Source organism: Phaenicophaeus curvirostris, chromosome 1 (assembly GCF_032191515.1).
Source record: "Phaenicophaeus curvirostris isolate KB17595 chromosome 1, BPBGC_Pcur_1.0, whole genome shotgun sequence".
Classification (NCBI taxonomy): domain Eukaryota; kingdom Metazoa; phylum Chordata; class Aves; order Cuculiformes; family Cuculidae; genus Phaenicophaeus; species Phaenicophaeus curvirostris.
In genome coordinates, this window is record NC_091392.1 from 196781193 (window position 1) to 196799576 (window position 18384).

At 39.1% G+C, this 18384-nt stretch overlaps 1 protein-coding gene across 1 annotated transcript in view; it reads left to right on the plus strand.

The window, feature by feature from the left end:
* FAT3 (FAT atypical cadherin 3) overlaps window positions 1–18384 on the plus strand; it is a 345812-nt gene that overhangs the window by 253031 nt on the left and 74397 nt on the right. The window contains exons 8-10 of the mRNA XM_069883426.1: window positions 9179–9454; window positions 11030–11240; window positions 13707–17780. Coding sequence (XP_069739527.1) covers window positions 9179–9454; window positions 11030–11240; window positions 13707–17780 — 4561 coding nt within the window. The remainder of the gene's footprint in view (window positions 1–9178; window positions 9455–11029; window positions 11241–13706; window positions 17781–18384) is intronic.

An 18384-nucleotide genomic window follows, 5' to 3' on the forward strand; every position in this document is an offset into this window, starting at 1 on the left:
GTAAAGAATCGGCTGTTGAAGGTTTCTAAGTGTTATATCTCCTTTTATCCTCTTTGTGCATACGCAAAATTATTACACCTTCTTCCAGCTGAAGGAGTCACTATCATAGGCAGTGAAGCTTAGATTTTGACAATTGTCTCACCCCGTAATGGTCCAAAGTACAATAGTGCTTCTGTGTTGTTGGGGATTATTGCTATTGATTGCTTTAAATGGAGTTTATACCTCTTGTCCTCCGAAGACTCAAATGTGGGACACAGGATCAATTGTTCAGAGAAGAAATTGTTCAGAGGCGAAACTTAATTCAGAAGATCTCTCCTTTAGTGTCACTGCCTGCGGTTACATTGTCTGTTGGGGAACAGCCCCAGTGAACCCTTGGAAACCAGGCTTGCTTATCAGGCTCAGTGCCTTTCAGCAATTAAAAAGTCAGATCAGATAAAAGTGAAGGGCTGATATAATGCTGGCTTTGACACATCTTTGTTGGAGAGGCTCTGACACAAAGCCTGGTATCTATTCAGTGCAAACCAGTCTGGAGTTGGGACACGGTAAGGGTTATGACACAGAGACAGGGACTTTGCCATCCAGGTGACACCAGGGAGACTCCAAAGACCAAAATCCATCAATGTGAGGTGGAATTGTGGGGTATGGATTAGGAAAGGCCAGAAATCCTACATCTGAGTTACTGTCCAAATGTAAAGTGTGCATATAGCCTGCATATTATCTTACGCATACAGAAAAATACATACTAGTAGGGAACATCTGTGTGCAGCCTCAAATCCCAGATTAAATATGGTTTATAGAGAAAATAGGGAAAAAAATAGTTGTGAAATTATTTGCTTTTTGTTAATGAAGAAAAAAGTCCTGAATATTTTTTTATATTTACATATATGCATGCATACACAGATGCTTCTGTTTTACCTTGCTTTTTTGCTCAAATGGTTCAGATGCAAATCTGTATTCACTGAGTCACAGCACCAGCTTTCTTAAGAGACTGTTAAATTGTTGAGTGCTTTCTCAATCTGAATTCCTGTTTATAATCAGCCCTAAAATCTCTATCTAGATATCCTGATATGGTAATTTCTCCTGATAATCCACTCTTGATAAGAAAACATCAGTTGATATTAAGTTAGGTGGTAGGAAATCTGCTATTTTCCCTTTTAGTTTCAGTAATTAATTGCATCTCTGCTAAAAACATCCCTGATTTTTAACTCAATTATATCTGACCTGTATTACTTGTTATGCCTTTCTCCACTAGATTAAAGAGCTCTTTAAAAACCAGTATTTTCTCCCCAGGAAGGCATTTGCTCAGAACAGTCAAATCACCTCCCAGTCTTCTGGTAAACACGCAAAGGAGAATGATTGACCTCTTTTCATTCCCTTTCCATAAGGCATTTTATTCAGCCTTTGAGTAGTTTTTTGTTTTGCTTTTTTTTTCTTTTTTAATCTTGGTGACACTCTTATTTCACATTTCAGAAATGTGGTGTTGAATCCCTAACACGATATGTTTTTCTTCCAAACAAATATTAAAAAGCACAGGGAATTTCAAGTAAGCTGGATACTAGTAATTCCTGTTCTCATGGATATTGTGTTTATTGGTTTTGCTGCTTTTGATTTAATAAATTGACCCATATGACAGTCCTCAAAACCTATTTTGATTAAACTCCTACATTTTTAATTAAAACATATGGTAAAAACATATTTCAGTAAAGCTGTTGTATTTTAAAAGAAGCCTGATCTATTTAAAAATGTAAGATAGGAAATTAAGATTGCAATAGTATAGTATTAGATAATCATTGGTGGGTACAGAGTCTTCGTTCCTCTACCTCCTTCTCTCCATGTGAATACTGCTTAAGTATTTAATTGTGGCCTAGACAACATCTCAGAATGTGTTTCTTTTGGTGTTCACAACAGCAGTCATAATCTCAGAGCTCCCAGAATTATGGCCTGCCTAATTATCTCTCCCTCTTACAAAACTTTGACATTGTGGTTTTGACTGGAATTTGGAGCCTTTGTTTACCTTATTCATTTTTATTTCCTTTTAGAACAATAATGAAAAAATCAAACTGATAGGTTAAGTAACATATGTCACAGAAATAGAAAAGCATCTACTGATGGTTCTTAATGGCCTTGTTCTGAGTTTTGATAAAGTGACGTTGTAAGTATTTTGTCTCATATACATAGTACCACCAGCCTTTTTCCGCAGTAGCTGCAAGAAGATATGATAGAAGAGGAAGCATGTGGAAAGACACTTTATAAATTCATCCCCTTTTATAACAATAAAATAATACAAAGCCCCCTGCAAAGTGCAATGGCTTATTATGAAACAGCTGATGATTGCCATGCCAAATGAACAGTCTTACTTTTTATTCCACCCCACCTGTTTCCCTTTATCTCTTCCTGGCCTTTTGTTGATTACACAGTTGGAGGTGGTAAAATGCAGCGTAAAAATGCCAAAGATATTTGCTTCGGTAACTTGATCCCTGGCACAGACTTGCAGGAGTTTCTTCAGCAATGTTACTGCACGCCTGAAACTCTGATAAACTCTTGACTTCCTTCATGCCTTACTACATACATGGTTTGCTACATACCATTAGACAAAAGAAATCTTTTTGATTTAAAAGTTGCATCTGTCGTATTAATGGTTCGCTGATGTGAAGAGGCAAAAAGAACATAAGGATTAATTAAAAAAAACCACGAAACACAAACTTCCTTTGTAACTGAAATCCTGTTTGGTTTGGGTATGATCAGGATTTCGAAAAGGAATACAGTTTCCAAAGTGAGAACCAAAGCGTCAGAATCTCTTGTCCGCTGCCATCCCAGCAGCATCCTCACTGTGCTGCCCATCCAGCTGAATCTCAGCCATCCCAGCAGCACAGCTGTGATGGGGAGAGGCAGAGGGGGCAAAGATGAAGAAACATTGACTTGCTTGATTATTTAGAGTGTGGGTATAAAGCTTCTGTCACAGTGATTAACTTTTAGGAAGGCTGTCTCCAGACTTAGCCAGGAAGAGCTTTTGGCTTTCTCCCTTAGCTTAATTCTTTATTGCTCAAGGCTACATGGTAATTTATTAAAGGCTGGAGGCATACGTTGGCTGTAAATCACTGTGAAATGCAATTCCTGCAGCTGCCAGGAGAGCTGTTGGAACTGGGGATGGAATGGGGCTTCTGTGTCCCACACACTGGAAAGAGCTGGGACAGCAGCTCCATGTAATAACTCTGCTTCTCACCACCACCGCCCACCTGCCTTAGGCTGGGAAAAGGTCTTTTGTCCTTGCATAAGCAGAGATAGGAATGTCCTAGTAAGAAATCGGTATAATGGCATCTGAATACCCGCTCCTGCCACACTTTTGACTAACTTCAGCTGTGTGATGTTAGGGGTTCTCCTAGTCATGAGTCAGGTTTATCCCAAAGACTTTTTTTACTGAACCACTCAGTTCAAGCACAACATAGGAATAACATTTATTTATTTCTTTGTAGTGCCTACTGTTGAGTTTCGCTAAAATGCTCACAGAAGTGCAGGGGAACAGTCATCTAAGTGATTCCAATTTTTCACTTTTATTGAGAATATTGTACTAGTGGATAATTATTCTTTTTTTAAGGACAGACTCCTAGAGTCATAGTATTATATGAAAAAGACATTTTTACTTCTTTCTCATTTTCTTGCCTTCTCCTTCTTTCTCATCATCCCAACCACTATTAAAATCGTGCTTTAAAGGATGAGGACTGATGCTTCCAAGGTAGGAGGCAAAAAGTGCCTCAGTTTCATGTATTGTGAAACCATGAAACTACTTCCCAGTAGAGTTAGTTCAGAAAGGAACATGCAGTTCCCTCCAAAAAGGTTTTGTAGATCAATACGTGGTCACTTTTAATACCTTCGGCTGAAGCCAACTAGGTTAGAATAGCAGGCTGGATAAGTTACTGCTCATTGCCCCTTTCTGTCTCTCCTCGCAGAAGGCTGTGGACTTTCATTTATTCTTCTGCTCAGGATTGACTTTTAGCTGTGAGTTTCAGTACACCAAATTCAGCCTCACCCTTTAGAGCACACCTTTTCTTTATAAGGTTGTTTCTTAACAAAGAGGAGCTGATCAAGCACTTGAAGTGAGGGCAGCTCTTTTAACTGAATGATGAAAGCTCATATTAGACAACCATGGTCAAAATGTAGATAAGAAATTAGAGCCTGCCGGAAGCGGTTCTGGACTGTAGCTTCTTCTAAGACAGACAAGAAGACATGGAATTTCAATACATCACTTTTGCTTGGTTAACGTTTCCTTCATACTAGAACCAAACCTTTATTTTTTTTTTTTTCTGTCCCATCTAGAGATTTCAGTACTGCTTTGCCTCTGAAACAAAGACTTTTCCTCCCACTTTGACATAACACAAGGGGCATAATAAAGTATAAGTAACAAGTCATGGAGGCTGGTAGGGAAACTTTGCATTTTTATGTTAAGATTGGGGTTTGGAGGAGAGAAAAACTTTTCAGGAAGTAGCAAATAAAGCCGTGTGGTAACCGTATTGAAAGCAATATGAAATCAAAACAGGTTTTCAAAACCCATACGAAAGTGTAACCTGAGTTTAAGCAATTCAGGCACTTAATAGGTTGTACTACAACACTGTGGCCAGACCAAGCAATTAGCCAAGCAGATTCTTCCAGCTTCAAATGGCTCTAAAGCAGCTCTGGCATTTATCCAGTTTTCACTCAAATGCATTTGTGCCCGAACCAAAGGTATTTGTGATGGGCAACATTAAAAACAGCTTTGGAGGGACTTCCTGCATTAGGTTTTGTCCTGCTTTGATTTGATTGTTTTTCTCTAGGCTTTTCACTTACTATTTTGAATAAAAAGTCTTTGCTAGTGCTCTGAGTGTTACTTTGCCTAATTTGTAAGCTCGGAGGCCCATGAATCCTTTATTTGAAACATGCTTTAACTGTGGGAAATAGGAAGTGAGCAGGGAGAAGCAAATCTTTTATAGCAAGGTGCTTGTTCGGACTATAAATTAGGCTCTGCACAATGGAAGCAGAAGGAGGCAAGCCTGCCTTTCTGAAGCCCGCAACACACTGGAAAAGATATGAGCTTACAAGGATAACCAGGCAGAGGCTGCTTTGCTGCATGTTTGCTTATGGGGGTGGAAAAAGACTTGCAGCTAATGTATGTCTATGAAAAGTGGTTTAGTCAGTAAACTTGCACAGTCCTCAGCAAAGAGGGATCCCTACTTAGCAGCAAGCAAATAGTGAAGATTTCAATTCATCACCTTTCTGAGATGTGTTGAGAAAATTTTAAAGCCTGTATTTCATTTTACACAGTGGGTATTGTCACAGCTCAATACAGGCACCTACACTGTAATAAAGGATATTTATATGACATAGCTCATCCTTACCATATCTTCCATTTAGAAATAAATATGAAGAAAGTATTAAATTACAAGTACACTGTGAGTCTTTGAGTTGCTTCAGTGGGGTAACACTTGATTTGGGGTGAAAGATGTGCTACAGGCTGGCTAAAGCTTAAGACTTCAAGGAGCAGAGTGCTGGCCCTTTTGAAGTCAATGGGAAGTTTGCCAGCATTACGAGGATTTTAGGCTTAAGTTTGGCAGCCATTAAATGAATTTGAGTAACTTTCCTCATATTAACAATGGTGGAATTCAACTTACTCAACTTCACATATGTTTGGGGGATCAGGTTTCCTATGAGCCTAGTTTACATGCCAGTGTAATGTTTGTCCATTATTAAATGAAAAGATTATCCCCTCTTTTTAAGTAACATTTTATTAGAGGTTGCCCTGCTGGAGCAGGAAATCTTCTGCATAGGAAGGTGGCATTTTAAGCTGACCTAATAAAGGAGGCTGGCTCGAAAATAAACCTAAAACATCTTTTCCAGGTCTGTCATTGCACTTTTCATGTGGCTTTGGTAAGACATTAAGCCTTGCTGCAAGGCAGTGTTTTCCTGGGCAAAGGATGGGGATAGTAGTCGCTTTCTCCTCAAAAATACTGTAAGGCTTAAAAAAATAATATGTGTTTAAAATGGCACTTAAATTCCATTGTGTTCTAGCTGATTATGTTTCAAGTAGCTCCTAAGACAGTTTAATTTTTAAGAATGTAAGAGTTCTATTTTCTCCTTTTCTACAGAGCTCTGTATAATTGGTATTCCCATATATAATCTTACTTTCTTTTGTTACAAGGAAATTCCACTCCCCCATCCGCCCCCAGTAACGGAGAGACCATAATGTTAAAATTACAGTTGACTTTTGGGGATTTTGAGGGACAGCTGACAAAAATTAGAAGTACTCTTGACTGCTTTAATAGAATAAATTGTGAATCAATAATGACTTCTTTATTCATTAGCATCTCTAACCTACTGCCTTCCTTCTCCAGATGGAAGTGGCTGTTGAAATGTAGAGTATGTAATAAATAATGCGTACTTCAATGTGGATCACTTGACAAATCATTAAAATACTGTCATCCCTGGGGAGGCGGATGCCTGACACCTTAACAGGCACTTGATCAGTTTTTGCACTAGGTAGGAAGTGAAAGAAGGAAAAAAAAAAGAAGAAAAAAAACCCCCAAAAATAGTTCTTTTCTGGAAACTATCACAGCAATTTTAAGTGTATAGTTCCCTATAATTTAGATAACCACAGCAAATGAGGACCTCAATTTTTCTGTGTTTTCACCTCTCCATGCCTCACGCTCCTTAAACACCACCATGGTCCGTATCTGTGTGTTAGTGCATGAGTTTATACCTTTTTCAGTGGGAAGAAATGCTGCTTTGTGAATCCACGTTGTAATTTCCATAATCTTACGATTGGTCTTTGATGCTGATCCCACCCTGTTTATTTTATGCAGCCTAGTGAAGGCATAATTCATGCAGCCATGGCTTGCTCAGTCACGGTGCAAGTTTTGTGGTGGATAAAACTTTATGCTTTCCTCTGCTTTCCCAATTTGCCATGGATCCCCAAATGCATTAGATATAATGGGAAGTGAACCCCAACACTGCAGTAATCATACAGCATGCAAACCAAACTGGAAGCACCACTGTATCAGTACCTTTAAGACACATTGGTGAGCATCTGTATATTTTTTTTTTCTTAAAGAGTAGCTTTATCTTGCACATAGCAGTGTTAAAAGCAAATTCACTGATACAAGCCTATCCATCACATGGCAGCTTACTTGCTCAGGGTAGGCCATCCTGTACTAGCATCAGCAGAATCAAACACGCTTGATATTTTCAATTGAATCCATTGGAAAATTTTTTACTTCTCTGTTAGTCTGTCTGAAACAACATGACAGAAGTTTCGGCCACTAATTAAGAGTAAAATAAATTCTGGTGTTGTCTGTGCTAACAATGCAGCAGTAAAACAATCCAAATGTTTTTCCCCCAGTTTTATTGCTATCTGTTCAAGACTGAAGCATAGTTTAATATAGTCTTTGCCTTGCTTCACTCTGGCTTACCATAATCTAGTGAAAATTAAATGATATGGAATGCACAGTTGAAGCCCTATGCCGTTTAACTTACAGAGCATTTTATTTCAGCTGTCTTTGAAATAGTTCCCAGGCTAATTCATTACGACTACTGCTTACAATTGCTCATGTTCCTTCTGGTAATGTGTTCTGCAAACCTTTCCACATATTATGGAAATCTAAAGTTTCATTTCTCTCTGAGGCCAACATCTGTTTGCGCAATCCTGCAGTTAAAATACAACTGGTTTGGCTTTTTTTTTATGTTAAGTATGGGGGAACAGGGCTTGACCAAGCAAAGTAATAAAATATCTGCTTAGAGAAGAGCCAAGTCCTTTTCAGAACAAAGAAAATATCATGAAGGATGAGTCACGTTTCCTAGAAGAGCAGTGTGCACGGCCTTTCCCATGTCAATCAGTGGACTATTATTTCAAAGCTTTTGAATAAAAAAGCTGTTCCATTTCCCTCACTGTAAGATTAGGTGTATGCTTTCAGAGATATATTCTGCAAAAGATACTTTTTGTTTCCAATACTGAAAAAAGGCAACTCTGCATTTCATCTTTCAGTATTGTATAGTTTGCCAAGGGTTTTGCTGCCACTCTGCCCGAAGTAGTCTATAGCGTACAAAGTTCAGAAAGCAAATTTTCTCCAGGAAGTGATGCCTCCAATTGTGAAAAACACAATACCTCATTAGAGCCACACATGCATAGAATTGTATAGCCACATAACATTTGAAAGGCAAAGCTTGGAGAATAGATATTCTTCTTAGTTATCAGGGTCATCTTGTGAAATATTGAAATGGGTATCACAGGCAGCAAAAGCAGCATCCTGGCTGCCTTCCTCCTTTCCAAATTTCTCTACAGATCAGTCCCAAGGTCTTAAAGGAAGATGTGAATCAAATGGCACCACGGTCATTCACATTTTTAGCAGAAGCCCTGCAATTCATAAACTGGAACAGAAGGAAGGCAAATAAGTGTTTGAGGGGAAAGTGAATTAGTTGGCAGTAAAGACAACTATCACCGGCAAAGGAAGACTAAAGATGAAACCATAAAAGTAATCCTTCCTTGTTACCAGTGCCCTGAGATTACTTGTCCTTGGTGGTATTTATTGATCTCTGTGGGGTGGGCTAGTATCGTCATGACGTCATGTCTCCAGTTCTTGCCTCATTGAGTGTTACTGTTCCTAACAGTCAAAGATGTAACAGCAACTTTAAGTCTCGACTGCTGTCACTGTTTGACATTACTAGTACATCCCAATGCAATGTATTGGGCAGAAAAAAACCCACAGGATTTAGCTGAATCTTGATTGCATAAGAAGCAGATTTAAGTAACATAAAAAGGATTCTTTTATAGGTTTAGTGGTAGTGGAGGGAAAAGGGAATCCCATAATAGCTCTAGAAGTCTCTTGTAACCAGAACCATTATTACAAGTATGACAAAACCTTTCCTAAGACCATCGTAGGAATATTTTCCAATTTATAGATACTGAAAATATAAACTGATATGTCAAGCTCTGAGTCGGACTTATAATTAGGAACATTTTGCCTCCAACATCGTATCCTTACTATTTCTTTTGATCTGAATAGTAAGCTTTTAATATTAAATTATGTTTCTCAGTCCCATCTTACAGCAGCATTATATCAGCCATCTAAAGTAAATTACATTATTCTAGGTGCCTATTCAGTAATCTGACCAGATTTCAATAACTTCAAATTTTTTTGTCTTTTATTAACTGTAGGTTCTTATAAAAGTGTTGGATAACAATGATAATGGCCCAGAATTCTCTCACCCAAGTTACGATGTCACCATTTCAGAGGACATACCCCCTGATACTGAAATTCTGCAAATTGAAGCCATAGACAGAGATGAGAAGCATAAGTTGAGCTACACTATTCACAGCAGCATTGATACAGTCAGCATGAAAAAATTCAGAATTGATCCCAGCACTGGAGTGTTCTATACTGCTGAGAGATTAGACCATGAAGCTCAAGATAAGCACATCCTTAATGTCATGGTAAGAATGTAACATTTACTTGGCTCAGAACAAAATCACTGCTGTTTCAGGCACATACCTGCCTTAGCCTTTGCAAGAGCAAAGGGCTCTTAGTGCAGTAAGTACTCATTAATTTCATTTTGCCTAACATTACATTTTTTATTTGGACTTTTTGGGAAACGTATTGTGAAGTCATTGTATGGAATATGATATGATTTGCTATCTCAAGGGAAAACAAGCAGGAAGCTGTTTAATGTCTTAGCATCTGGTCCTATCACTCAAGGTAATTTTCACAGTTTCTGAAGGGGAGGCTGAAAGTTATTTGAGAAGTTATTCACAGGGACATAACAACTTCCTTGTCATAGAGAATGCTACAGCCTTTCTGAATGCAAACTTAGTTTGTAGTTTACTTTTATGGAATTATTTCAGGACCTAAATTGTTGATACACAAAATAGCTTTTCCTCAACATTTCCAAATGTTTGGGTATACAGAAAAAAAATAATTACCCTTTCTTTCTCAGTGTGCCTAAATTACAGAATATGTCTGTTTTCAAGTGAAGATTGTGTATTATAGACTTGAGGTTAATTAAAAAAAAAATGTGTTAGTTTAAACTTTATAGTCCACTGTTCCACTGTTTTCTTTAACCACTTAAGACTTCTGCCGGAGAGGTCTTTGAAGGAACAGGCATTGATGTTTTGGGTATGGGGCCATCTTTGGGCAGGGGATCCTAGGAATTAAAAAGCTGCTCTGAGATCCAGCGAGCAGGAGCTGAGTGGGGTCTCAGCTTGCAGAGTAAGCCGCAAGTCCTTTGACAAACCGCCTAAGAAAAATGTATGAGCTGTATCACAGAAAGACATGACTGAAGAGGTCATTTTGTGGTGCTTGGTTTTGATCTCTATCCGATACAGTAAGTTTTTTCCTCTTTTTAAGAAGACAAACTTTTGGGGACCATGTTGGCAGGATTATCAGTATAGCAGTGCTGAGAGATTTGTATGGAGTAGAGAGAGATGTGTTATAAACGATACCTTTTTTGGAAGTGTTCATCACTCAAGATAATTCCTACTCTGTTTATTATTGGTATCATCACCTTCGAAAAGATGTGTGCATTTATAATGATGTCCATTGACAGCTACGAGCACTAGTCTGGCATGTGACTGATCATAGTGAGTAAAATAATTGTGGTTCTTTGAAAGAGGGAGCAATGGGCAAAGTATATATGCCTCTATGCTATAGGGGATAGCAGGATAAAGTGATGACCATTTAGCATGTATTAAAAAATAAAGTATTTCTTGCAAATCTAAAACCCAATTTAAGATGTCATGTGGTTGCCAATTTAAAAATTCATGTCATGATAGTTAATTGTCATGCACTTTTTTCATAAGTGAAAAGAGAAGTCCATATGCTCTTCCTGTTTCTTTAATTTTACTATCTACCATGCCACATATGAATGTATTTTAGACTGTTCTTTGAGAAAAATGGATTTTCTTATTATTTTGTATTAAATAAAATCGAATGTATTATTATCACTCAGATGAGCAATATTTATGAAATTTTACTAGATGGCTATCAAGGTGTGTTATGCACTTCTTCTATAGGTCCGAGATCAAGAGTTCCCTTACAGAAGGAACTTGGCCAGAGTCATCATAATTGTGGAAGACTCCAATGACCACAGTCCGTACTTTACCAGCCCATTGTATGAAGCCTCGGTGTTCGAATCAGCAGCAGTTGGATCAGCAGTCTTGCAGGTCACGGCTTTGGACAAAGACAAAGGAGAAAATGCAGAGCTTATCTACACTATTGAAGCAGGTTAGGACAGAAGATGTAGCATCGTGATTCATGCCATACACAGAGCAGTACTGCGATGGTGGTCTGTCTTAACAGACAAGTGAACCTCTTTGGTCTGCCTTGTCTTATAGAGCTGGGCAAAGGAGATATCTTCCTGCTGGTTGCTTTTTATCTTGAAGCTACTATACCTCAAACCTGTCAGAACAGAATCTCATTCACTTAAACTAAATGGTTACAGGCCCTTTTACATCTAAGTCATTCGTTCAAAACCATAACAGAAGATAGTTATTGAAAGCTCCAGCCAGTGACTTGTCTTCAGATTGCTGGCACAGTGGATCCTCCATAAGCAAATGTCACAACAGCTAGTATGTCCTGGCATTTTTGCAATATTTGGATCAGAGAAGCATGGAGACTAACACTAGGACTTTGCTAAAAACTCATCAAGAGAACCATAGCATTTTAAGAGTACAATGTCTCTTGAAACTAGGGTTGAGCATAGTGATAGCAGATTAAAATTGCACCTATAGATGCTACCACAATCTAAAGAGTTACCTGGCATGTTAGGAATAAATCTCCCATACACTAGTAAAAGAATAATACATCATGCAGACAGAAAAATATTATTAGAAAGGATGTTTTAGTTATTAGGTGGTCCTTTTTAGTCTGTATGCTTTTCTCTTTTCTAGAGGCTCTCTGTTCTATTACAGCCCGTTTCTGTTTCGTCGTGAGCTCTCCCTGCAGTCTCAGACTTCAAACTTTCATTTACTGTAAGCCACGCACTCCCCTAGTTTCGTTACCCATAGATGTTCCAATACCAGATGCATCAAAATTCCATCTTCTACTGCCATAGTTTCTACGATCCATAAAATCTATAGTTGAGGATACTGATTTTAATTGCAACATTCTGATAGTACATGGCCCTTTCATTCGGAGGAAATGCTTATATCACCTTCCATGTGAAGAAAGCACATAGTAGAGCAAGTAGTTTTTGTGTGATTTCATAAGAAATTTCTAAAGGAGAAGAACCTGCTCTGCCCTTACATGAAGCAGTCAGTGGCTAAAAATTATTTGTATTAGCAAGCAGTGACAAAGTAACTGCAGCAGCATTTGTAGTGTCTGCAAATGTGACAGATACTGTGATCTTTATGAGAATTTGTAGCTCTGGCAGAATCTCAGCTCCTCAGTGAATAGCACATTTTTTGTTGTAGCTCGTAGAGTAAACTTTACTGATCTGAAAAGATGGATATAAATAGAAAGCCACTACCAGTATTGAACTACTTACAGTAGTATGTAGCTTAAATGAGCCGCCAAGCCCCTTAATTTACAACAGATAGTGAATCACATCTTAAAAATAGTTAACATTGACTCACTTCATTTAGGATTCCATGTATTTGGTGTTCCAGCTACAATTTTCATATTTACTGCTCTGTGCACAGTACCTGTAACAATCACCATCAAAAGAAAATCTCACCAGTTATTTGAGACATATTTCTCTCCAGGTCATGGATGGACGCTTGACTGAAGATTGGAGGCAGTTCTAGATTTTAAAATGTAAATTACAATAGAAGGAATATGTTACAGTGATTGGAATCATTGTAACTCAGTACATGCTGGTTTTATTTAGAATCAAATTCAGAAAAAGAGTTTGTATGCTTATACACGACATATACACACAGAGCATCCTATATTTTAAGCAGACACTCAAGGAACCAGCAAAATATGGATTGCCTAATAAAGGTGACCTCTGATTATAGGGCATGGATACATGTCGAAAGTTTTGTATCTCTCTTGCTAAACAAGAGGTAGACAAAAAGACTAAAATGAACAAAAGACCCCATAGAAGGTCCTTGATCCTAACTTATTTTTCGCCTTTATGCAATGATATCTCTGGTTTTATGTCATAACATACATTTCATGACATTTTCTGCTAAAACTCATTCATCCAGATTCGTCCTTCTCAGACATCATATGGTAAACCTTTGTGCCACAAGATACTTGAGTCTCTTTTCTATGCTAATTGTTCTGGTTTGTTTTTCTAAATGCCACTTTAACCTTCTCATATTCAGTTCTTTGAGTCTTGAACTACTGTAATCTTCTCTACGGTTGCTTAATATCCCCTTCAATTAAGAGCCTGAGTTGTTATCCATTTGTCATGTAATTGGCTTGTTAGCCTCTGATCTAGTTTCTTTGCCTTAGGTGTACATGTATTTGACTAATTCCCATAATTTAGGGATGCTTTTTCCACTTCAGTGGGAGTAATGTACGTGTAGCACTTGCTCAGATCTTGGTACTCAGAATCGAGATACAAATAGCAAAACCTGAGATATCTTATTTTCAGAAAGGAAGACTTGAGGGTCTTTAGATTTTTTTATGTTTTTTTTTTTCCAATAACTGCCTTTAAGAAATTGCAGCTAATTGCTCCTGATTTAAATTACCATTAAATGCATTGTATGTAATTTCTAATTTGCTTCAAAATTTGTGTTATAGGAAATACTGGAAACACATTCAAGATTGAACCAGTTTTAGGGATCATTACCTTACTGAAGGAGCCAGACCTAACCACAATGGGACAGTTTGTTTTGTCAGTCAAAGTGACTGATCAAGGTTCTCCACCACTATCTGCAACAGCAATTGTGCGTATATCTGTGACGATGGCAGATAACTCCCACCCTAAGTTCACTCTCAAAGAATACCAAGCAGAGGTTAATGAAAATGTGGATGTTGGTACTTCTGTCCTCTCTTTGTCTGCAATCAGTCAGTCCACGTTAGTTTATGAAGTTAAAGATGGGAATGCGGGTGGAGTCTTCACTATAAATCCATATTCCGGCGTGATCACCAGTCAAAAGGCACTTGATTATGAACGTGCTTCCTCCTATCAGCTCACTGTACAGGCAACAAATATGGCAGGCATGGCATCAAATGCAACTGTGAATATTCAGATTGTTGATGAAAATGATAACCCACCAGTTTTTCTCTTCTCTCAGTATTCAGGCAGCATAAGCGAAGCTGCCCCTGTAAATAGCATAGTCCGGAGTACAAATAACAGTCCCCTCGTGATACGTGCCACTGATGCCGACAGCAACCAGAATGCTTTGCTTGTATACCAGATCGTTGAATCTACTGCAAAGAAGTATTTTACAGTGGATTCCAGCACAGGTGCAATCAGAACAATTGCAAATTTAGATCATGAAACGATAGCCCACTTCCACTTCCATGTGCATGTTAGAGACAGTGGGAATCCCCAGCTTACAGCAGAGAGTCCAGTTGAAGTGACCATTGAGGTAAATGATGTCAATGACAACCCACCAGTCTTCAGCCAGGCTGTATTTGAGACAGTTTTGCTCCTGCCCACATACGTGGGTGTTGAGGTTCTTAAAGTCAAGGCTACGGACCCAGATTCAGAGATCCCTCCTGAACTAACATATAGTCTGATTGAAGGCAATATGGACCATTTTTTAATAGATTCAAGCACAGGAGTACTCACCATTAAAAACAATAGCCTCTCCAAGGACCATTACATGCTAATAGTAAGAGTATCTGATGGGAAATTTTATAGCACTGCTATGGTGACAATAATAGTGAAAGAAGCCATGGATAGTGGTCTCCATTTCACACAAAATTTTTACTCCACTTCTATCTCAGAAAACAGCACCAATATCACAAAGATTGCTGTGGTCAATGCTGTTGGTAACCGCCTTAATGAGCCTTTGAAATACAGTATATTAAACCCAGGCACCAAATTTACAATCAAATCCACCTCAGGAGTCATTCAGACAACTGGCATCCCCTTTGACCGAGAGGAGCAAGAGCTGTATGAGTTGGTGGTAGAAGCAAGCCGTGAACTAGATCACCTTCGTGTTGCTCGAGTGGTGGTGAGGGTTTACGTTGAGGACATAAATGACAATGCCCCAGTATTTGTAGGACTTCCATACTATGCTGCTGTGCAAGTCGATGCTGAGCCTGGTACCCTGATATATCGAGTGACAGCAGTTGATAAAGATAAGGGTGAAAACGGTGAGGTGTCATATCTTCTGAAGGAAGATTACGGACATTTTGAAATCGACAGAGAATCTGGTAGCGTCACTTTAAAAGAAGCCTTCAATTCTGATTTGTCTAATATAGAGTATTTGGTTGTCATTGTTGCAAAAGATGGTGGTAACCCATCGTTGTCTGCTTTGGTAGAGCTCCCAATTACTATTGTTAACAAAGCAATGCCTGTATTTGACAGGCCCTTCTATACAGCGTCCGTGAATGAAGATGTAGAAAAGCATACACCAATTTTAAGCATAAATGCAACCAGTCCAGAAGGCCAGGGTATCATTTATATCATTGTTGATGGAGATCCCTACAACCAGTTTAATATAGACTTTGATACTGGAGTTCTGAGTGTCATCAGCCCACTGGACTATGAAGTAAATTCTCTTTTCAAGCTGATGGTCCGAGCCAGTGATGCCCTTACTGGTGCTCGAGCTGAAGTTACTGTGGACTTGATCATTAATGACGTTAATGATAATCCTCCAGTTTTTGATCAGTCAGCTTATAACGCTACTTTGTCTGAAGCATCTTTAATTGGGACTCCTGTACTGCAGGTTGTTGCTACTGATGCTGACTCTGACAATAACAGGATTGTGCAGTATCAAATAGTCCAGGACACGTTTAACAGCACGGACTATTTCCATATAGACAGCACCAGTGGCCTGATTCTGACAGCCCGGATGCTTGATCATGAACTCATACAGAAGTGCAGCTTGAAAGTCAGAGCAACTGATAACGGGTTCCCACCACTGAGCAGCGAGGTTCTTGTTAGTATCTCAATAACAGATATGAATGACAACCCTCCGGTTTTTAACCAGTTAATATATGAATCATATGTGAGTGAACTGGCACCTCGGGGTCATTTTGTGACTTGTGTCCAAGCCTCTGATGCTGACAGCTCTGATTTTGACAGACTGGAGTACAGCATCCTCTCAGGAAATGACCGCACCAGTTTTATTATGGACAGCAAGAGTGGTGTTATCACCCTTTCCAACCATCGCAAACAGAGAATGGAGCCCATGTACAGCCTGAATGTCTCTGTGTCAGATGGGCTGTTCACCAGTACAGCTCAGGTGCACATACAGATCCTTGGGGCCAACCTCTACAGCCCTGTGTTTTCACAGAGTGTCTATGTTGCAGAGGTTAGAGAAAATGCTGCTCCTGGAACCAAGGTAATCCATGTGAAGGCAACAGATGGGGATTCAGGTGTATATGGCCAGATAAGCTATTCCATAATAAATGACTTTGCCAAGGACCGATTTTTGATTGATAACAATGGGCAGATTCTGACAACTGAGAGGTTAGACCGGGAGAACCCTCTGGAAAGTGATATCGGTATATTTTTGAGAGCTCTTGATGGAGGTGGCAGGACTACGTTTTGCACTGTGAGAGTGATAGTAGTGGATGAGAATGACAATGCTCCTCAGTTTATGACGGTGGAATACAGAGCAAGTGTCAAAGCAGATGTTGGGAAAGGTTACCTGGTGACCCAAGTGCAAGCGGTAGATCCGGATGATGGAGCTAATTCCAGAATTACCTATTCTCTGTATAGTGAAGCCTCTGTTTCAGTAGCTGATCTGCTTGAAATAGATCCTGACAATGGATGGATGGTCACCAAGGGTAGCTTTAACCAGCTGAAAAACACAGTTCTGTCATTCTTTGTCAAAGCAGTAGATGGTGGCATTCCTGTAAAGCATTCCCTTATTCCTGTCTACATCCATGTTTTGCCTCCAGAAACTATTTTGCCTTCCTTTTCTCAGCCCCAGTATTCTTTTACCATAGCAGAAGACACCGTCATAGGTAGTACCATTGATATTCTGCATGTTTTGCCTAATCAGGGTGCTTTGTATAGCACAGTTAATGGTGAGCTGTCTGAAAACAACAAAGATGGAGTTTTCATTATAGAGCAAGACACGGGGCTCATAAAACTGGATAAGAGACTTGACCATGAGACAAATCCCGCTTTTCACTTCAAAGTTGCGGCCACCATTCAATTAGATAAAGTAGACATTGTGTTGACTGTGGATGTGGAGGTTAAAGTATTGGATGTAAATGACAACAAGCCCATGTTTGAAACAGCTAGCTATGATGCTGTAATAATGGAAGGGATGCCTATAGGAACAAAACTCATGCAAGTAAAAGCAGTTGATGCGGACTCGAGTGCAAATGGGCAGGTCACCTACACACTTGCGGTGGAATCGGAGCTGGAGAAGATCACAGAAGCATTCACCATTGATAGCAACAGTGGCTGGATCAGCACACTGAAGGATCTGGACCATGAAAAGGATTCTACTTTCACCTTTGCAGTGGTGGCCTCAGATCTGGGGGAAACTATATCCTTGTCATCAACCACTTTGGTCTCAGTTACTGTGACAGATATAAATGATAACGCGCCCATCTTTGAACATGAGGTGTACAGAGGATCAGTGAAGGAGAGCGACCCTCCAGGGGAAGTTGTGGCTGTTCTTAGCACCTGGGATGAAGACACATCTGATGTCAACCGGCAGGTTAGCTACCATATTACAGGTAAGAGACAATTTACATGCTTTCTTCCCCAAACCAGATTTACTAAAGAACTGTGCATGCGTACGGTTTCAGGTGAACATTTAGCAGGGTTTCAGCTAAATTATCACTATGAATCAGACAATTGCACCTATGCCTTGTTTTTTGTATTTTTTTCTTTTTTTGTTCAGACAGAATTTACAGCAACTAGCAAAGCCAAAAAGAGGGGAAGGAAGCACGTATCTGTCTGTCTGGATTATTCTGACTATAATTTCAAAGATTAATGCTTCATAATTTGCTGCAGTGTAAAGTAGTGTCACCTATCAATCCATCATAACTGACGTGTCAGCTTGGAAACCATCATGACTTAATGTTTCAACCAAAAGAAGAACATTTTATTCTTAAGGAGAAAATCTTTAAATTTCCAAGCATTAAAAATGTTTGCTTTTTTTTTTTGAGCTAGGAAAATGCATGCAGGAGCCACTTTGAAATACCACTGTTTAGAAGGATGGAGGAAGGAAGGAATTTTATATTGGAAGAAGTAGGGGGAAGCCATTTCTTATAAGCACAGATTTCTGGCCAACAAAATAGTAATTCACTTAGAAGGACTGGTTAGCTGCCATGAATT